General features: G+C 43.3%; 1 protein-coding gene across 1 annotated transcript in view; it reads left to right on the top strand.

The window, feature by feature from the left end:
• Positions 1 to 22327, top strand: part of LOC143150867 (uncharacterized) — a 373071-nt gene that overhangs the window by 328862 nt on the left and 21882 nt on the right. The window contains exons 11-12 of the mRNA XM_076319404.1: positions 3954 to 4091; positions 19521 to 19639. Of these exons, the coding sequence (XP_076175519.1) occupies positions 3954 to 4091; positions 19521 to 19639 (257 nt within the window). The remainder of the gene's footprint in view (positions 1 to 3953; positions 4092 to 19520; positions 19640 to 22327) is intronic.

Below are 22327 nucleotides of genomic sequence, written 5' to 3'. Positions count from 1 at the left end.
GATAATCGATATCGCTCCGGTGGCGCAAGATTCGCGAAACGCGGAAGAATCCGTGTGCTAGGAGCGAAATTTCCATACAATGGCAGACGACATGCAAATCAGGTATCCCGTGCATTCGAATTTCTCTTAAGACGTATACGCGACTCGAGAGTTTGGAAGACTCTACCGCAACCTTGGATAAAACACTGTATTACGCAACGAGGAATACAGAGTCTATCGTCCGTTTTAGGGACCGAGACGTTTTTGTATATTTGGTCGATTGTGCTCTGCGTACGTAAATTTCGTTTGGATATATTCGGCGAACTGGAGAACCCGTTGAAAATTTCGAAAATTTCGAAAATTCGATCGTGAATGGACCGAACGAAACGGTGAACAAATATCGAATACCCGCAATGAGTGTTAACACTCTCAATCACGCGATTTATACAGTTACATCACGTACCATATTTTTCCTATCGAAGAATGTTCCAGTGAACGTTTGGTACACGTAAATTGTAAAGAATTTCCAAGAACAAAATACATTGAACGAAACGGTGAAAAAATATCGAATACCCCGCAATTACTGTTAACACTCTCAATCACGCGATTTATACAGTTACATCACGTACCATGTTATTCCTATCGAAGAATGTTCCAGTAAACGTTTGGTACACGTAAATTGTACGGAATTTCCAAGAACAAAATACTTGAAGGTGCGAAATTAATCAGGAAGAAGAACGACTTGGGGAAAATTGATCACAGGTGTCGTAAACTTCGTCTTATTAATTTTCACTCGCGCGAATTCGAATAGTCGTGCGAGAACGTAACTTCCATTTAGAAGATACGTGTTTGGAATCTTCGGGAAACCGATTCTCTTCACCAGTGACACGTGGAAAGTCCCCGAAACGTTTCGCGATCGTCTTCGAAACCGCTCTCTTTCTCGTTCGTCGGACGAGAGGCGTTCCTCGACGTCTAAGAATCTCGTTTTCCGTTACGTACGTATCAATCAGCATAACTCATCGAAACGCGGCAACCAGAAGGAGGCTCCTTCATCCTCTCGGAAGTAATAGATACGAAGTAGCGCTAAATCACACGGGAATGCGGCCTGGCTCGTATCCCTGGGATTTTCAATTATCATGCACAATGGTTGAAACGCGCGGACCATGCATTCGTGGCTTTGCAGATATGTACCCGTAAGAGATGGAACACACGGTCTGCGGGTTTGGGGAGCGCCATCCTCTTCGCCGAAACCGGGGCGAACCGTAGCCAAGGAGCGAACCTAACCCCGTGGGTCTGAGACGGCAGATATATAACCGAGAATAAACTAAGAGAAGACACGCATATCTTCGTGTACAGTGTGAGTGTGTGTGTAAGAGAGAGAGACCGAGAAGTAAGAGGTAAGACGTACCGCGGGGTTTATCGAAGGTGACATCAATTTTGAATGGAATATTGTAAATTCAAGGGACCCTGAACCGGAAAAGGTGTCCCAAAGAACACGTCGTCGTGTTTCTCGCGACTAAGTGCTCGTTGGTTACCCTCCTATCGATTTTTCTTTCTTCCTTTACGCGTTAATATTCCAAACGACGGTCGTTTTCAACGTTAAACTCGTAAAGAAGGAATAATTACTTGGGAATCCGGTCGGACGATTATTAAGTAAACCGATCCTTTTCACCGGCTGTGTTCTGCTCGTTTCAATTTACCGCGCTGGAATACTACTTTGTAGTATTCTACTTTGCGGAAGATTCTGTCGGACGAACTGTATACTTTCCGTTGGGATACCGCGCGGGGACGTACGTAAGTGTTTATTTACACCTCTGCGGGGTAACCGCGGGCGATTATTTATGAAATCGACACGGTGTCTCGAGTCACGGTGTATCCGCGGTATCGCCGAAACGAGGACGCCGGTACGGACGATCGTGGAAGAATGTGAGGTAATTGTGAAATTTAAATAAACTCGAGCGTCGGCTCGATATCGTATTATGCGCGAGAATTCTCTCACAAGGACCCTTCTGTTCCCTAATTAATTCGTATAACGAATTACGTTCCGTGTACGTTCCACTGTGTTGGATTAATTACAATTTCAGCTGTGTTACATCGATTTACAATTTCATTCCGAATCGTACGATAAAGGTTCCCCTGGCCCTCTCCAACTCCTCGTTTCGATACCGGAGTATATATTACATTCCACGGATGATTTGTTAATTCCTAATTGATTCGATCGGATAATCACCGGCTTAATCAGGTGCTTGCGTCAAATCTGATGGAACAATATGCGCTGTACGTGTAATCGGATTCGAGCCCGATACGTTGCGTCAAATAGCATCGGAGACCTTTGACACCGGTGGCGTCCGGATTGTGACCGTTTTGGTGATCAAGCTGTCTCGAAGTGCTCGCGAGAAAGTTCGAAATATGTTTCAACGAGGTGTCCACGACACCCTCGTCGAAGTTACGATCGACGAATTCCGTTGCTGCGGTTTTTCAAAAGGATCTGCGGCATTCTTGCGGCGCGTTCTCGTCCGCTCGATTTCAAATCCACGAATTCTTTTATCGGCTTTAACCTGGATCGCAACGGGACACTCGTATTCCGTGCTCGAATTCGATACCGTTGCATTTCAATGTCTCGTGGACAGACGGGAGTCTTTCGCTCTTTTGATCTACAAGAAAAAATTCGTCGGTTTAATTATGCGATATTGAAATATCGCTGGTTCTTTCTCCGAAATTTTTTCACCGCTCAAGTTGCTCGTTGGAATATTTATTCAGCGAAAAATACGTGCTTCGAGCGCAAATTTTTAAAAGCCCTTTCCAACCACCCCCCACTCCCCCCTTTCTGTCCCCCTACTTTATTCAGCGTGCATTATTTATTATGATCGATATGCCGCTAACACCGTCTCCCCCTTGCCGCTTTGCACTCGTTGCCTTTAGGAAACGCCTTTCATCGCGAATTTTGTTTACACCACGCAACGGATGGAAGAATACGTTTAAACGTGTAATTAAATTCTCAAAAACATTTCGCTTAATGGGGACGGTCACATTCAGTCGAGTTAATTGCTCGTTGCTGGCGGACACGATTCATTCATACCGGGGAAGTAAATTTTTATTCAAGACATCGGTCAAATGTGCTTCTCGGAGCTAGTTCATTTTTCTTTTTTCTTTTTTTCTTTTCATGTCAACGAAGTAATCAAACTTGGTTCGTAATTGTGAAGCTGAGCGTTCGCCGCGACGTAAATTACGACGATGAAAAAACCCCTCGTAAGTCGCAGACGTTTATTGTGCGTTACGCGAAAAATAACGTAAATCGATCAGCCTAATTTCCAGAAATTCCAGAAAATTATTCGAATCGAGCAACTCTTACTCTCCGAGAAACGCGTCGTTCGGTTACACGTTCAATCGTCGCCCCTAATAGAAAATCAACAATAGAGAAACATCATGAATATTAATAATGCACAGAATACCGCAAGCAGTCGCGCAACGTATCGATCGAATCGGTTAATTGATAATTCGTATTCTCGAGCAATATTTAACAACGTCGATTAGCGACATTATCGTGATCATTGCAAGCAGATTAATACCTACGAAGTATTGACAATGCCGAACGAAAGTACCGGAATTACAGCGACAGTTGCACGCAAAAAAATAATAAACACATTTACAAAAAGGAACCGTATACTGTCCACGTATAAACACATTTATACGACACTGTTACCCAAAATTTTAACCTCGAGAACGTTCTAATTAATAAAAATACACCACTAGTGATCTTCGAGTTACATTATCGAACGATACGCTACGGTGACCTTCGAGGTACATTATTGAAAAGAAATCAAAGAAAGTTACCGTAATTACTACTCGAAATCGTAGATCACGATGTGGACCATTTACAATTTATAACCACGACTTTTCTTGCAAACACTTTACGTATAACAAACGCAAACGATGAAAGCACGATACTCACGAATTCTCTATTGATCTTACAGCGCAGAGTCCTGCCAATCGGCGATCGAAATATACGACGGTATCCCCGAAGAAGGCATGATGCTTGGCACCACGAAATCTCTCGAGAGAATCTGCAGTCCTGCGCAGAGACTTCCACGGGAATTCGAGCAACAAGATACGTAAGTGGATTCTCCAGTTATTAGACGCGAGATGCCGACGTGGTATACCGTACACGGCTTATTACTCGGATACTGCTAGTAAGAAGTACTCGAGATTCCGTTCGATTCATGACGCGCAATGCAAACCGCTCGTGCTATCCGCCCGTTGAGCCGACGTAGCTTCCTAAACTTCCAAAATTAATGCGGGGAACTCATCTGATCGAGAAATTCGTCGAACATTCTCGAAGAAACATGCTACGGATCGCCAACTTGGGAAATCTGTTTTGTGTCCCGCGACGGGGCGCCATGGGCCTCATTCGACGAGCCTAGTTCGTTACACGTCCCAACATACCGGGACCAACGAACGCTACGGTTAATTTTCTCCTAGTTCCTACCTGGTATCGTCTCGGTCTTGCAACAAAATTCCCCCGATTTTTGCAATCTCGATCGAAAAATTATATTCAAGGTTCTATCCCGATCTAGATAATTTCAAATCTGTAGCAATTTTGACATCCTCGCCGTGAAACCCTCTCGTGGGTTTTGTAGCACAGAATAGCGTCTAGTAGCTACTGTAACATTCCTGTCGGGATACAATTTCTCGAGCGTTTCGCAATTTTAACGAGCCGAAAGAACATCAGAGACTGACCGGGACCGTGGTTCGCGAAGCCGTGCAAAATTTTGAATACGTATTTAATCAACGGGTATAATTAAATTTAAATTAAAGAACAATCCTTCGTTCCTCGAACGATCGATACCCAACCGTATCGTTACATCGAGTAAAATATTCCAAATGCTTCGATCAGACGTCACTGCTTTCGAGACTTTCGGATCCTACATCGATGGGTAAAGATTAACCAACTCCCTCTCCTGAAAAATCATTAATCTTGCGAGCTTCCCGAGCTTCTCGCTAATAACTTACGTCTTTCGCGAGGGAGGTTCCTTTCAGAAACGGTCGAACGATATCCATCGATTCGTATCGCGACGAGGTGGTTCGATCGAACCTCCTCCGCGAACACCATTGAACGTCATTGAACGCGTCTCGTAAAGTCGCGATGAGCGAGGCTCTCCTTCGGTTCGGTTCGATCTAATAAAAGCGGGCTCGCGAAAGAGAAAAAGGCGTACAGGAGAGGAGAGGAGGGGATGGAGTATGCTTTCGGTACGGATTTTATCCGGCGGTGTACCGAAGTGGTGGGGGGTGGTACGCGTAATCAGGAAACAGCGCCGAGCTATTCGTCATTGGCGCATCTGCGGGGTCGTGGAGAGCGGAAGTGGTGGTGGGGGGCGAGCGAGCAAGAGAGCGCCGCGGTACGTTGGCCGGCGCTCTCATTTCGTCGGGAGCCGAGCATGAAAGATGACCGTGCGCCAACCGCGATATATATCCACGGCTGGGAGAGCGGGAGAGCTTTTGCATTTACGGGCGTGCAACGCTGCGTTCGAACGGGAAAAGATATCAGAAAACGTCGCTATCCGGCCAGTTGTTCGCCCCGATGCCGTGCATCGGCGTCGTTTCGTCGGTGTACGCGCGTCCGTCCGTTTCCCTCGTCGCTCTTATTTCACGTGGAAGCGTTCTCCGTATCAGAACGACGCGCTTTACGAACGCCGCGCGGTCCTTTCGACGACCTCGTAAACATTTAATGCCGATCGATTTGTTCGCGCGCGTAATAACGGGACGGTGGTGGGGGGAACCGGATACGCCGAGAAGATTTCCCCACCGTCTTACGCGATCCGTCTCGCGTAGACGTACCACCGCGGGAATTTGAATATCGAATCCCGCCGCGCCGCGCCGCGCCGCGCCGTGCTTTATTGCGGATCTTTTTCATCCCTCGCCGATATCGAGCTTCAATTTCACCCCGAAATTTCGCGAACGTTGTACGCCGAATGGACCGTTCCAATTTTACAAGACACCCACGAGAACGAAAATTCGATTTTGAGATATACGAGAAAACGGATGTTTGCACTGGTTCAACTCGCGGGATTAGGATACTTGTTTCGTAGTATTCTCGGTCACACGTCGAGTAGTTCTATACAGTTCGCATGTACTGCTTCTCGAATCGTTGGAAAGAATTCGTTCGAAGGGAACAATCGACCCCGAGAACCCTATTCGAAATTCGTGAAAGCTGACTCCGTTTTTCTCGTCCTCGTAAACTTACTTATCCATTCAACAATTTTATCTACGACACGATTAGAAAATCCAGCAGATACAGCAAACACACAAAAATTCTTCCCTCTTCAGTAAGTAAATAAAAACACTCTTAACGGTATCTTCATCGATAATAAATAACATTCAATTTCTAATCGTTCATTTTCATTTCAACCGACAAATCGACATAAAAGAAAAACAATGTTACGCCTGCAGTACCGTTTCATCGTCCTCGATTGTCCATTGGAAATTCAATGTTCTTGCAAATATCCGAGAATCGAAAATATTCGTTAAGAATATTTCCTCAATGTATTCGAGGTAAGGAGAAGAGGGGACTCGGCAACGAAACATTGAAACGAAGTTAGCATTATTAAAAGAGGGACTCTTGAAAAGCATCTTCCCCCTTCACCGATAAAGGGCGTGAACCGTTCGATTTTAATCAGATAAATGTCAAAGTGGCTTGGCAAAGAATCACGCCAGGTAGAATGGGAGTATCTCGGGGTGAAAAACGTGACGGGAAATCCACCGCGAGAAAGACTTTTCCCCGCACATATTGATCAGCGTCGGGGGCCGCGATCTGAATGGGTTACATTCCAAATCCTTTCAACCGCGATCGATATTCGTCCCCCCTGTACCACCCCCGCCCCTGGGTATCCGGACAATCGTTCGTCCAGGGACGAACATATTCGGCCGGGTGTACGAGCGAAGGATCTAATTGTAAGATACGAAGTGGCTCGTTGAATAATAGGAATTCCACTGTGAACGCAAACGGCGCACAGCGGTTACTGCTGTCCGTGGAATTAAAACGTGAAGCGTGATCCGAATAACCATCAGTTGCGGTAAACTTATGTATACATACTGCTGGTATTTATCGCGAGCGACAGGCGTTTTAGAATATTAGACTCGGATACGGACAACCCTCCGGGTTATTCTACCGATCGATGCTTCGAGAGGAATAAATTTTCGATTACGAGACATTCTATTCGGATTATTCTACCGATCGATTGTTCGAGAGAAAGAAATTTTTGGGGATAAGACATTCTGTTCGGGTTATTCTACCGATCGATGGTTCGAGAGGAAGAAATTTTTGGGAATAAGATATTCTATTCGGGTTATTCTACCGATCGATTATTCGAGAGGATCAAATTTTTGGGAATAAGATATTCTATTCGGGCTATTCTACCGATCGATTATTCGAGAGGAAGACATTTTCGAGAATAAGATATTCTATTCAGGTTATTCTACCGATCGGTGCTTCGAGAGGAACAAATTTTCGATAAGGAGACATCCTATCCGAGTTATTCTGCCGATCGATGGTACGAGAGAAACAAATTTTTGGGAATAAGATATTCTATTCGGGTTATTCTACCGATCGATGGTTCGAGAGAAACAAATTTTCGATAACGAGACATCCTATCCAAGTTATTCTACCGATTGATTGTTCAAGAGGAACAAATTTTCGAGAATAAGATATTCAATTCGTGTTATTCTACCGATCGATTGTTCAAAAGGAACAAATTTTCGAGAATAAGATATTCTATTCGGATTATTCTACCATTCGATTGTTCGAGAGGAACAAATTTTCGAGAATAAGACATTCTACCGATCGATGGTTTAAGAAGAAGAAATTTGTGAACACAAGACGCTCTTCTTGTTTAATTATCTTTTTATTTCGATCTTTAAGTCTCGTGCGCGAACACAAAGAAGACTTGCTCCGATCGAGTCGTAAGCGGTTGGTTGTTCCGTACTCCGGAAAGAGACGAACCAAATGGGAGACCAGCTCGTTCGTGCCGGAAAAAGACCCGTGTCTTTAATTATCTTTTTATTTCGATCTTCGAGTTCTCCGAGTGGAGGAAAACTCGGGCCGCTTGAGTCGTAAGTGGTTGTTTTGTAGTCCACAAAGAGCCAAACGAAGGAAAAATTCGTGTATTGTTCCACGGTCGAGAAGTTTACAGGGTCCTGACAAACATGGACGGGATACTTATTTAGATAACGTATTTCGCATAAAAGATAACGTTCTTTCGAGCAAAATCGTAATGTGAATTGTAAAATGAAATTACTATTTGCAAGGATATTTTTTTGGAACTTCGAATCATTCGTCCAAATTTTCGTTCGATGGAGTGGACGTTATTGATAAATCGTTGCACAATGTTTTTATACGTTGGTTATTATCGGAATAAAATTTCAATGTATCTTTCTATTCTTCGACTCGTGGAACAATAACATCGTGAAACGTCACTTTGACACGGGGGGAGGTAATCAATGGCGTGGTTCTAAGAACTGACCTTTTCAATTGTACAAAATCACGCGCTTCGTCGAAGAGGAAACGTCAATCTTCGTATTCTGGGATATTTAAAAGGCCAATCGCGTACCAAGAATCCTCAAATATTCATCACGGAACTCACGGTACGATCGTCGCGAAAAATTCCGCAAACAGTTCTCCTGTGAACACGATCGATCCGCGATCGTTGCAAGGAGCAAACTGTATTTCACACTGCATTCACGACACGTTTATTGTCCAAACATTAAAAGACTCCAGACGCCTTTTAACTTTTAACGCGCCTCGAAATTTAGAATCTGTGAAGAACTCCATCAAAAATCCGTGACCTTAACTCACGATAGTAATCATTTCAAATATCACATTTACAGATAAACGATTCGTTCATTTCTCTCCTTCTTCCCCCAAAAACAAAATCCCATCCTCCAATTTTTCGATCCGAGCTCAATCGTATCGATCGACCCAAAAAGTCGACTTAAAAATCGACCCGAAAAGTTCCACTTCTCCCCGAAGAAAAAAAAGAAAAAAAAACAAACAAAATCCCAAGAATCGACCAATTTTTCGACTCGAGACACGAATACCCCCTTAAGTGTTGGGATAGAGGGGGAACGATTCACGAGGTTCGCGGTACCAGGACCATAGTGCAGGTATCGTGGTCTCGTGAGACGTGGTTGGTCAGCCAGCCATGGAAGCAGCGCAACGGAGAAGGGCAACCAGGACGAACAAAGTATCGCAACTTCCCTCCGGGGAGGAGGAGCCCGACGAGACGTGGAGAGACGAGGCGGGTACGCGGGGAGGGACGAGGCGAGGCCGTCGGGAGCAGAGGTAAGTGCAAAAGGGACTTGGTCGGAGTGCACGGATGCGTCGTATGCATTATGCAAGCGGTGGAAAACAGACGGACGCAAAATGTCCATACGTTTCTCCGCGGTGGCTACCATGAACCGACACCGTCCAACGAAAAACCGAGGACGCCTGAACCGGACAGAAGAAGTCGGGCGTACTGTGTCTCCCAGAAGTGATTTCGCGACGAATGCAAAACGTGGAACTCTACTTCGAGAAACATCCACGCTCGCTAACCGGCCAATGAATAATTACTCGTACTGTGGTAATCGGACGGATCGCGATCATAAAACGATGGACCGGGTGAATGGTGAAAACCGGGGGGAACCAGAGGGGGAATTAACAAAGTGCAGCCACGGAAACATCTCCTTCCACATTTTGATAAAACTTTGCAGGAGCGGTCGAAAAAGAGGATACTTTTTCTTTTTAACCGCGATAAGTCCAACGGGCGGAACCACCCCTCGAAGTTTCGCCCCCTTGAAATCTTGAGAACCGAGACACAAGTTTCTTAAAGGAATTCTGTATGGTTTCTCACCGGGAAAATAACGCGTTACATCGGTCAAAATATTCATGGAAAAATATACAAAATTATTGTTATAAGGACTGTCAGTAACGGAGGAAACTTTTACTGTTATTCGTTTCGTGTTTTTTCTTATCGATGTGTGCACAATATCGGTTTGGAATAGAGGTAGTTCATTTAACTGATATCAGTCGATACCAGTTAGTAGATATCGTATGGTTTGTTTAAAAATAGACGTATCAGTTTGCAATCGAAACCGGCTTCGGGGTAATTAGTTACTAATTGTTTATTCCTGTGTTTCTCTTTCGAGAACTTCGGTTTAGGTATTTGTAAAATTGTAACGCGAGAGTAAAGCAGATTTCGATTTCGTATGATCGTTCGCGATCTTCGAAACTGTTTCGTTGGATATTGCTTCGCATTGAAGAACTCTGTTGGCTCGGTTTCTCCGAAAAACAATAATTATACGAGTAATAGGAAACCTGAAACTTTAACGATATTCCAGTCTCGTTTCACCCTGCTCTGTAAGTTTTGATAAATTCCCCGAACGTGTTTTCCGTGCGCTTTCTGGTAGAAACCTGTATCATGCGCGCCAATGAAGCAAATACATTGCGATCTTTCAATTTTCGAACGATATTTGACCTGTACTCTTAATTAATCGTCGCTATTTATTGCCTTTGCAATAACAAAAACTTCTAGAAAAAATGTCTTTCGAACCGTGTAAATCGAACTAGCCACAGTAGCCGAAATAACATCCTCACGGTTGACGATAGCTCTACCATAAGCTACGAACGAAAGAAGTGGAATAAACGGCTATTGGTCAGACACGGCTTCTGTACCGTCACTCGTGCATCCCTGCTCTAAATCCTCGTTCTTCTACACTCGATACGAATAAATGAAAAAAGATACGATCCTTTTTCGGGAATTACAAATATTCGAACAATGGTAAAAGATTTCCAACGAAATCTGAACGAAGCGATACAATATTATTCAAATAAAGAGACAACTCCGATGCAAGCACCTGATATGAAACACGTACACGAAAATATTGAATAAACATTCGTAAATCAAAGAATCAGACTCTTGAAAGATGAAACTGTAATTACGACAAAAAGACGAACGAGAACTCTAGAGACTGGAAAACAAATTTTGCATCGACGCAACGTCTCTATTCCGAAATAATTCCCCCGGCAGGTCGTTTCACTTTTACCGAAACAAGAATCGGCTTCTTGGTAGATTAAAAATTCTTCCTAAATGGAAGAAGAAACGGGGAATCGTGTTTTCGGTAGCGGAGCAAAATTGGGAAATTCTCGAATCTTTTTCTCGGTCGAACTTTCGTTCTTTCGTAGAGAGGCAATGTTCCCCGATTACCGAATAAAACGTACTCTTTGGATACTCGAAAACAAATCTACCGCTGGCACAGTTTCCGTACTCCGAAGTAATTCACCCGCCAAGTCGTTTCACTTTTACCGAAACGAGGATCGTCTTCTTGGAAGATTAAAAATTCTTCCAAATGGAAAAAGAAGCACGAAATCACACTTTCCGTACCGGCTAGAACCGTGTAATTCCCGGGTCTGTTTCTTGGCGAATTCCTTCTTTTTTTCACCATTCCCCCCATCGAAAGGGGTGCTTGTACCTGCACGATCCCGGTACTTTTTAATCCGCTTTAATTTCTAACGTTGCCGAGCGGCTAGACAGGATTTATGCTCAGCCGGAGCTACCAGGTTGCGACGAACGTACGTGCCTATGGGACTGTCGCGTGTTTTATGTCGGCTAATCTCGTAAAAATTCATGCAAAATAACGCTCATTTTTCATCCCGGGTTCTGCACTCGGTCCTCCCCTCCCTCCTGCCCCTCTTACTCCTATTACTCTCCCCCTTAGTTCTCGTGTTCTCCTTCTCGCAGCCGGAGGCACGTTTTCCATTGTTCGGCGACACCGGCAGATCTGCGGTACGACTTTCACGATGCATTTAAAGTAACTTTAAAGCGAGCACGACGCGTAGCGGGAATATTTCGTACAAAGTAATAATACGATCAGCGTTGCTGGGAGCTTATCGTTCGTCCGGGACAAGAGCGACGAGGGCGGGGAGCTACCGGTGAAAAAAAAAAGAAACAAAGAAAAAGAAAATTTTTCTAACGAACAACGAAGGGGGCTGGTGGTTTTTCCCCGAGTTAAATGAAACGAGCACGAGGGATTCGTTCGATACGCTTTCCGCGGCGCAAATTAGATTAATATTAACCGTTGTCCGAGAAGCACAACTCGAATCCTACGAACTTGGAACCGTTGCGGCTTCGACGGAATACCTTGTACGCGAATAATTTTTCCCGGCTTAACTAGGAATCCGATTACGAATTAAATCACCGACGTAGGGGATATTTTTTTTAATAATAGCCGCTCCGAGCCTGTCTGGATCGGGATGGAACCGATTTCGGCTGAATTTTACCGTAATGTATTTAATACAATGTACGTTGTCGAACGAATGTCTGGAATTAACGTTTTTAGAAATGGGCATTGAGAAAAATTGCGATCGAACCTCGTGAAAATAAATACGCTCGAAATTCAAAGCCGATTCTCGATCGAGTTTCGTTTAACGATTGTTTGTTCTTTGAGCAGGTTTGGACAAATTGTAAATGTATGGGGGAAAGTGTACATTAAGGAAGATCAATGTACAGTTTGATGGTATGCGTGTATACGTAACACACGTGTACTAATACGAATAATACACGTCGCGAAATGATTGATTTTCAAGTATCGTGTACGTGTACACTAGGTTGTTCGATAATTTTTGTCGTTCGACAAAATCCTCTCTGAAAGTGTTTTTCGACAGTAAAATATTGTTTGACAAAATCCTCTCTCAAAGTATTTTTGTATATTCGATACTTTATATCGTTGTTTCCCAACGAAAGAATGGTGAATTTTCCAACTGCTATAACTCCGTTAAAAATTCCCCTAGAATCATTCTACTATTTTTAAATAAAAGCTCGAAATCTCTCCTTGGCGATATAGTATTCTTTAGTTCAACGCGTTTCCATTACCTTACCATCTTAAATATCAGTACACATTCTCATACGAAAAAACCCTCTATGGACTTGCAAACATTTTTTCCACACTGTTTACAATCACCTAAACTTCCTACCCCGTACTTCAAAAAAAGATCAAGTCGCTACAATTTGTCTCTAGCACACCCTTAATTAGAAAAAAAAGCAGATCGAGTCGTTCCAATTTTTCTTCGCGAAGTAACGAAGCTTAAAAACAACCCTCTGGTACGCATCAGGTCTCACGTGTATCACTTCCCCTTAATCCTCATCCTAGATGCAAAAAATCATTCCCCCGATGTTTCTTGGGTCTGTTCCTCCGTTCCTCTCAAAACTCTCGCGAAACAACCTCGCGTTCTTCCCGCCAAAACGTCGCGACTAGCGCGACTAACGAACTAAACGTACCGTTGTAGCCTCGCGAAATATATTTCCCCCGATTATCGTTTCACGAGGGTCTCGCAAATCACTCGAACGACAGCGAGAATAATGCCCCGAGCCCCTCCAGTCCGATCGGTGGACGCAAACCTGGGTAAAAAGCAACCGGGAGTTTCACGATTATCCGCGCGAGTGGTATGTAGCACGCGCTGTTTAATCCCCGTCCATGCGTGGACGAGACACATCGAGGATCAATCCAGGTTGGTGGTGGGCAACGAGTAATTTAATCGGCGGCGCATATCGTGCCCAACTAAAAGCCATCCCAGTGTCCCTCGGAGAACGGCTAATGAACCGGCGCAGATCGACAATGGCGACGATCGGTGGCGACGGTTCTGGGCCTCGATTCCCGGAAAATAAAGCCGGTTCCACAATTATGCCAGTTCGTACTTGAATCGATGGCATTCGACCCCCTCTCTCGCTCTCTCTCTGACTCTGTATGTGCTCGCGAAGCGTTGAAACGAGGGAGAGGGTAGAATCGGCGCGAAGTCGGCCGTATAATTTCCAGTCCATGAGGCGATAATAATTGATCGGGACGCCTGATCAACGTGGGCGCGCGATTGAAACGGCTTTACGCGCGGAGATTATGCCCGTGATTTGCCCGATACTGTTCCCGAACGGAATCAAGAACGGTTTGCTCTGGCCTCGATTTGTTGCTCATTAACGATCCGAAAGCGAAAGCATCGCTCTCGACGATGGATCCGATCAGTAAAAGTTCCTTCACCGCGATCTGAACGCCCAATGATCTTCTCGTTCGCGTGAAACTAACGCCGTGTATTAAATTCGGGGTGTAATTTGAATTTTATCGACGCCAGGTGCGTGTGTGTTTTTTCTTTTTTTTTTTTTTTCTTTTTTTCGGAGGGAGAATTTATCCGAATTCGATGTTCCCAGTCGCGCGATTCGAAACGAGAGAATCGGAAATACCCGGGGCGAGATTGATTCGTTCGTTTTATTCGTCGCGGGTAATTGTAATTTTACCAAAGCCACGGATGTTAGGTACGAATTGAAAGAGAAAGTAAGTTTACGGGAGGTGTAAGGTGGAGTGATTTAACCCTTTGACGGTGTAACAGATTCACGAAATATGGCGAAAAGTGTATTTTTTATTGTCGATTGTAATGTTGGAATGTATTTCCTGGTAGGAAACAAATTCTACGCGCGGAGCATTTACAGAGGAAAAATCGGAGCTTTTGTACGGGAAAAATGTTACGAAAATTATTCGAACCGAATGATTTAAATTTGACACGTGTATTTTTATGTATACTTTTATGTATGTATCCTCGTTTGACACGAGGAATATAGATCTGTTGCGAGAAACAACGCAAACGACTATTATTTATTAACGAAAATTAAACACAATCAACGGTTTCGTAAAATTTAATTTTCCAAATTTATTCATTTTCATAAATAGAAATCGATGCGACGAAACGATAAGAGTAATTTCATTTTTGCCGCGTAAACGGATAAATTTGTGTTTATACCTCGTAATGGAGTGACTTATAACACAACATTTGAACAAATTCGGATTAACTCGGTTGTAGAGCGATCGATCGGTTTCACGGAGAAAATTTCGCGAGATTGATTTTAGTTTTCATTTTCCACCACCGAATTGATGTCTACTTCTCGCGTAATCAGGCTACTTGCGCGAATTATTACTTCATCGCGCTTCAGTTCGACGCACCCATTATGTATTCGTACTATTTAAGTGGAGTAGTTCGAAACTTGTCTGTCAACGGTTAGTCGGAGCAATAATGCGCTCCATCCACTCGTGCTATTATCTCACTGTTCAACGGTACCTGCGTCGCTCTAACATTCAAGAGTCTCAATTATAACAAGTTTCTCGTTAACGAACCCCTTTCTTTGTGCAAACATATTATTCTACACTTTGTCGCAGCGTGCAGTTTCTTTCCGCTTTTGTCACTGGTAACCCTTTACAGATAAACGTATCACTTTACCATATTCTCTACGTGCCTTCAAAGAAACACAAACATTGTTACACGTTTCGTGCGAATCGATCGTACAATAGATTAATGTCTCAACCGCATACTTCGTACATAAATAATAGTAACGAATAATTGTTCAACTTTTCCTACAAATTCTCTCTCGTTCTCCATTCGAAATGTTTCTTCTGTCGAAAGAAAATCCATACAGAATAGGGTCGACTTTGAAAGGATTACTTCGAAACGACACGGTATCGAATATTTAAAGAAACGTTCTCTCGCAACGAAAGAAAAGAAAACAATATAAAAACGTGTGGCTCTGGGCTTTAAAATCTCGTAGCGGTTCCGATCGATGTCTGACAATCTCTAAATAAGGGATTCGAAAAGCCTGACTCGCTATGTTCTCCGCGTCCGACCTGGTTTGCACAAGCAAAGGTACACATGGATCCGAGCTCACGTGACGTCCGCATATCCGAAATCCGCGAATGAAAGTTGAAGATGAGCCAACTGGGTCGCTTGATCTTTCGCCCTGAAGAGCCCCTCGTACCAAAACATAATCGTGATGTTTCTGTTCCTATAACGACATTGCTCGATTCGGTGGAAGAATTGAAACGGTACCACTGTTCGAGCAAATAAATAATTCCTATCCTTACTCGAACACTTTTGGTCGAAAGTGACTCACGAACGAATACAACGATCGAAAGAGCACAAATGGTCGATTGGATTTGCAAAAATATCGATCACCGAGAAATTCGATTCACTGAGAAAATAGAAATATTTAATTCGAGACGTGGAAAAAGAATAATTGGATTAATCCTCCGGTTTATCGTGCGAATTCCACGAAATATGCGTCTTGGGGTCCAGGATTATGCTAGCTGCCGCGTAAGTTTTCGCAGAAAGTGCAGGACGAAAATATACGAGATGGCTTATTGAATATCGTTGTTTCCGAAAAGTTACCAACGCTTCGTCCCGGTCCCTCCTTCCCCCGCCCCCTCCTCGCTGTATCGCGAAAGTTTGCGGAAATTTCGCGACGGTACCGAGATAACGATGCCGTTTGCTGGAACTTCGAATCCTCGAACACCGCCATTAATAGCATAAAAACATTTTCGAGGTAAAAATGGGATTTAGTTCGAGCATTATGCGCTGGCAACGTCGAACTGCGCAACTCGTGGAAAAATATCAACGACGAGACTTCTCAACGTCCACCACCCCTCCTCCGGTTCGTTTTTTGTGCGCAACAACGTCATTGTTTCCCCCCCCACCGGTCGGTGAAACTGAATTTACGATGTCCGTCGCACTTTTTGTTTTTTCTTTCTTTTTTTTCCCCTCCTAACCGAAGGACACATTTTTACGGATTAAAAATTATTATTTAAAATTCTCCTCGTTATTTACGCCGGTTTGCTTTTTAATGAACGTTTCACAACACGATTACGAAGCTTTTCAAACTTTTAATCAAAGGAGCCTGAAAGCGCACCGTCGACTTCCCGTCGTTCAGCGAGATTACAAGTGCTTAACTTAACTCTTGGTAGAATTACGACTTCTGTGATTTTCCTTTTCTTTTTTTTTTTTCTTAAACACGGTTCGTCTACACCGTACAATTTTATCGATCGTCGATCGCGAGAATTCGTTGTCCCGTTATCGATAAGACGCTGTTCGTTAAAAAAATATATATTCTTTGTGTTTCCCAAACCTCTCGTTCGTAATACCCCTTTGGACACTTGGACTAGTTCGTTTCAGACTCGTCGATTAATCCTCGACCCTCCGAACAATCGCGTGCGCGCACACGTACACACGCGCTCGTTCAAATTTCCTCTATGGTTCTCCAATATTTTCTCACTCGGGAAATTCCTCTAATTAAACCGTAAAAATAACGAATCTAGCCGATCTACACCCGTTCGCGAGCACTGACGATCGCGCTCCAAGTTACTCGATCCGCAGCGAATAATAAACACTCTTTAGAATCACCCACGTCGTTATTACTTATCGGAGAAAAATGATGAAAAATATCATTCGCAATGCAATCTCAATTTACGATTAATTATCGTCTCGTTGAAGTTCGAATCCTTCGCGAGAGAATTCTCAACGAGCACAACCTATCGTTAACATATTTTAAAAGAAGAAAACTCATCGATATCAGAACATCATTGAACAAATCACTCTACGAACGATCGATTTTCGTCCCTTTAACGAAGAAAATCTATAATCATCGCTTCATCGAATCGATTCGTCCTTTCACTCGTCCAAGAAGTCCAAGTGCTCGTCGACTCTCTACTGAGCAACAATTCGAAAACAAAGCGCCATTAAGGACCATTTACCACCGCATACGCGTATCTTTCGAGCGTTCGTACCCGCCTCGGCCTTTTAATTGCCCCTCCCCCGCGAAGTACCCCCATACGATTAATTGTCCCCCGAAGCGTTTAGGTGTCGTTCGCCAAAAACCATCAAAATTTATTCGTCCAATTAATAACCAGCCGGAGATGTTACCGCGAGACAAAACCGGCCGACAAACATTGACTTATCACTGTACACGGTCTCATGGAGGATTCAGGCGCAGGTTATCGCGAGACAGTGTTCCCGAGACGTCCATTTACAACTTCGTTCACGAGCAAAATGGAAGCGAACGACGTGGAAAATTTACATCGCGCTTTGTGCCGCCACTTGCCCAACTTCTGCGCACACGTAAGCTTGTCAAGTATGGCGCGGCGTGCTCTTTGACATAAAGGCGGTGGCTTCATAATTCACGGGAAACTTCCTTCGGGCGCTACGACTTAGCGATAAAGGAAAAGAAGAAATATAGGTGGACGGTGGTGATGGTGGAGGACGCTGAAATCGGTGACTACGCTTTTCCGTGTGTCCCTGCCCGAAATATCCTAACGGATTCTATTCAGGGTACTCGAGGAACGAATCGAATGGGACATTATTCGTAATAGCGACGAGTGCAAACGTTTATCGTATCATTCACGGTGTTGGAATCCACGAGAGCCACTCGACCTTGACGCGAAAGACGATCGATTCCCATTCGTGTCAGAAAAAATCGAAAATCTGACTTCGTCTTGGAACCGAGTTGGAACACTGAACCCTCTGTTGCTAATTTGCGCGACGTTGCTTACTCCGGGCTTCGAATTACAATTCCTCCTGCTCCTCTTCCTTCTTCTCTTTATCCAATTCCTCCTTCTCTCCTTCTTCCCGCTCCTCGTTTATTTTCCGTGTTTCTACATAACTGTATACAGCAATGCTCGACCGAGCAATACAGGTATAACTTTATTAATTTTACGAGCTCGGTGATACCCTTTTTCGCATACAGTATATTTCTAAGAGTACACTTTTGAGGGAAATGCGGAAGAGAATTGAATTTCTTAGCGGGTTCCAATGGAAGACCCCATTAAGTATATCCTACTAGAGAAAAATATGTACAGGTACGATAAAAGTATTCTACCATTCGTTTTTACGTATCATCGATGAGTTCTCCGTGGAAGTTTCTATATTCTAAAACTTGTACAATTTCAAATGTCAATACTCCGGAGTTCAAACTATTGAACAAATCGCCCCAATAATTTCACCATTGTTTCCTCTTCGTTAAATTTAAGATAGAAGAGTATAAACACGAATGTTCCTACGATTGGTTTTCAACCGAAGAAACATTAACCATCTTATCTCAGAAGGTATCATAAAATTCGAACTCGTAGGACTACGTTTACGTATATTTACACCGAGCTGATTAACCGAGTTCCTATACTCAAATTGCTCAGAAACTTACGAAACCTGGTCCACGAGTGCACGTTATCGAACTTCCAAAACAGCGCGATAAAAATCCAATGAAACAACAACACGTGTGTTTCTTGTACTATATCCCTGTAACACGCGTCGTTACAACGATTGAAACACCGCTAGGAACATCCCGATCGGGTTTTATCGCGGCTGATAAATATTTGCCCGTGGTGGAAATTTTTATTACGGAGTCCGCGCGTGCGAAATGATCGCGGGAAACATATTTGCTCGTGAATTATACGTAGTTCGGGGCGTCGAAGCCGAAGTAACATCCTTCCGCGATAACCAACGAAAGATAGAGCCGCGCTCTTTACGAGGTTTCTGATAGCAGGTGTGTGATTTACACCGAGCCACTCGTGGAACGACGTGTTCTCTACGTTGAAATGACGCGAATCCGGCACTGTTCGCTATGGCTACGGCTTACGAATTACTGTCGTCGCGACCGTTAAGGTAGCACCGTAAAAAGCGAATACCAGTTTCGTTTCTCTTCTTTTTTTTCCAGCTACATCGAGCCGAAAAGGTACTCGTCTAATGGCAGAGATATGATGGTCGTTCTGAGACGAGCCTCGAACAGCCCCACCGACGAGGAATATATGGACGTCTCTTATTACTTCCACAATGGTAAGCCGACTATTTTCGTCGTCTCTTCGACAGCTTACCGCCTTCATTCCATTACGTTTCGTGTTTTCAATAAGATCCCCGAAATTGCTGCGCCGACGAGAAACATCGTAGCGTAAAATATTGCTCGATTGTCTTCCTCGTTCCTTGTGTTGTTTCTCCATTGTCCGATATCGTTTCCCCCTTTCATAAGTAAATTGTCTCGCGGTTCGAAGTATCAATATTTTTATCCGATCGAGCTCGAAATATTAACATTTCGATCCGATCGAGTTCCAAGTATCTATATTTCGATCCGATCGAGTTCCAAGTATCAACATTTCGATCTGATTGAGTTCGAAATATCAATATTTCGATCCGATTGAGTTCCAAGTATCAACATTTCGATCTGATCGAGTTCGAAATATCAATATTTCGATCCGATCGAGTTCCAAGTATCAATATTTTGATTCGATCGAGTTCGAAATATCAACATTTCGATTCGATCGAGTTCCAAGTATCTATATTTCGATCCGATCGAGTTCCAAGTATCAACATTTCGATTTGATCGAGTTCGAAGTATCAATTTCGATCTGATCGAGTTCCAAGTATCAACATTTCGATTCAATCGAATTCCAAGTATCAACATTTCGATCCGATCGAGTTCCAAGTATCAATATTTCGATCCAATCGAGTTCCAAGTATCAACATTTCGATCCGATCGAGTTCGAGAATAATTTCGCGACACATCAATGTTCGCCGTTACGTCATCGTGACGATAAAAATACAATATTCGCGTTCGATATTAACAAACGCAGACGCATCCCAGGCATTGAAATCACCCTGGTAAAGAATCGGTGCACGATAAATATTTCATTAATCGACATTGCAGACGTTACTACCCCGGCAGCGTGTAACCAACACGATTGTTCGATTGTACGAGTGATGACAACGCGACGCGAATTCGTTGATATGGAATTTTTTTATATATATATATATTAATACGTATCGCTCCCGGCGATGTAAATTATTCGAGCCTCGGTGAATTAAAAATTCCTGCAACGAGTGACAACCGAACGGGACACGTTTCGCGGATGAAAATTAAACAAAAAAGATCGAATACAATTTCTCTTTAATGAAACCTGTTTTCGAGAAAATCGACTTTGAAAATTACGCGGGGTTCGGCGCACGATTTTTCCATGTCTCTAGACGTAATTTCTGATTGTGTTTATAAGCATGGAACACAGTGTTCGGAGAATAGTATTTTTAATTGTAAATTGTTACTTTCGTAACTATTATAGATTTTAGTAAATCGAGCCCGTGCCCCGAACATTTTCAATGTCAATTTTCTCAAGAACGAAGCACCGTAAGAAAAAAATCTATTCTACGTTTTCCATTTATTTTTGAAAGCAGAATCGTCGTGGATTCTTTAGCACCGAATTTGAGTAAATCGAGCCCGTGCCCCGAACATTTTCAAGGACAATTTTCTCAAGAACGAAGCACCGTAATGAAAAAATTCATTTTACATTTCTCCATTTATTTTTGAAAGCAGAATCGTCGTCCTGATTCTTTAACACCGAATTTGAGTAAATCGAACCCGTGCCCCGAACATTTTCAATGTCAATTTTCTCTAAAACGAATCACCGTGAGAAAAAAATTCATTTTCCATTTTTTCCATTTATTTTTGAAAGCAAAATCGTCTGCTTGCACCCGTCGTTACGGTATGCTCTGCGTTTCGCGAAATAAATTGCTATTCTAGGATAATTTTAACGAAACAATGCCGTGCTCCGGTATCTGGTGCTACCTGTTTAATTTCCCATCGCCAACGCGCAAACGGCCATGGAACGAGTGAATTAATTAAAAGAACATCGATGGAAAATTTAATTAAGCGAAATAAAGGATGAATTTATGATCGACCATGGCCACTAACATGACCGTCTCTATTTCGGGGATTAACTGCGACGAAAGGATCAATATACCGGCATCGAATAAAATCAAGCGCGGTCAGTGCAACGCGCCGATTATTTTGGCTTCGATTCTTCGTTTAAGCTTTCCGTGTTCGTGTGCTTGCTCGTTGCTAATTACGCCCGACTAATTACCGGAACTGCGACCCGACATATCGATGCTAAAGCCCCGAGCCCTTAATCGGATGAATATAGATGCGTCCCCGCGGTAATCCTGAAACTCGGTTGGCCCGCGGCCAAGAATGCGGAACTATCCATAAGGTGCATTTACAGTGTGTCGCCGCGATTCCCCAAAAAAGATCGAAACCGTGAATTTCGGCGTTGCGAACGACGAATCTTTTATCGGTTCGATTCTCCACGTTCTCGAAAAACACTTTTACTACGAAAAACTCGGATCGTCCAGAGAACCACGGGACGGTCGAGTCGAGATATTTACGGTAAGATCGTCTAAATTGAATCTCTTTACGTGTGTCGTTTCCAACGAATGGAAAATATTTTTAACGATTATGAGAATCGTTCGATGAGAAACGAGATTTCTGTTCGAACGATTTATTCTAAAATATAGAAAAAAAATTCCTTTTTCTTGCTCGATTTGAAGCTTTTCTTTTAAATCGCATCGAGAATTTTAAACTGTCGAGTAGAAACGAAAATCATTAACAAATATAATAGATTCTGCGTCCAGAGAGCCGCGGGACGGTCGAGTCGAGATATTTACGGTAAGATCGCCTAAATTGAATCTCTTTACGTGTAT

Source organism: Ptiloglossa arizonensis, chromosome 9, assembly GCF_051014685.1.
Source record: "Ptiloglossa arizonensis isolate GNS036 chromosome 9, iyPtiAriz1_principal, whole genome shotgun sequence".
NCBI lineage: Eukaryota > Metazoa > Arthropoda > Insecta > Hymenoptera > Colletidae > Ptiloglossa > Ptiloglossa arizonensis.
The sequence above is the reverse complement of the archived record's forward strand: the minus strand, read 5'-3'. Positions and strand labels throughout refer to the sequence as shown.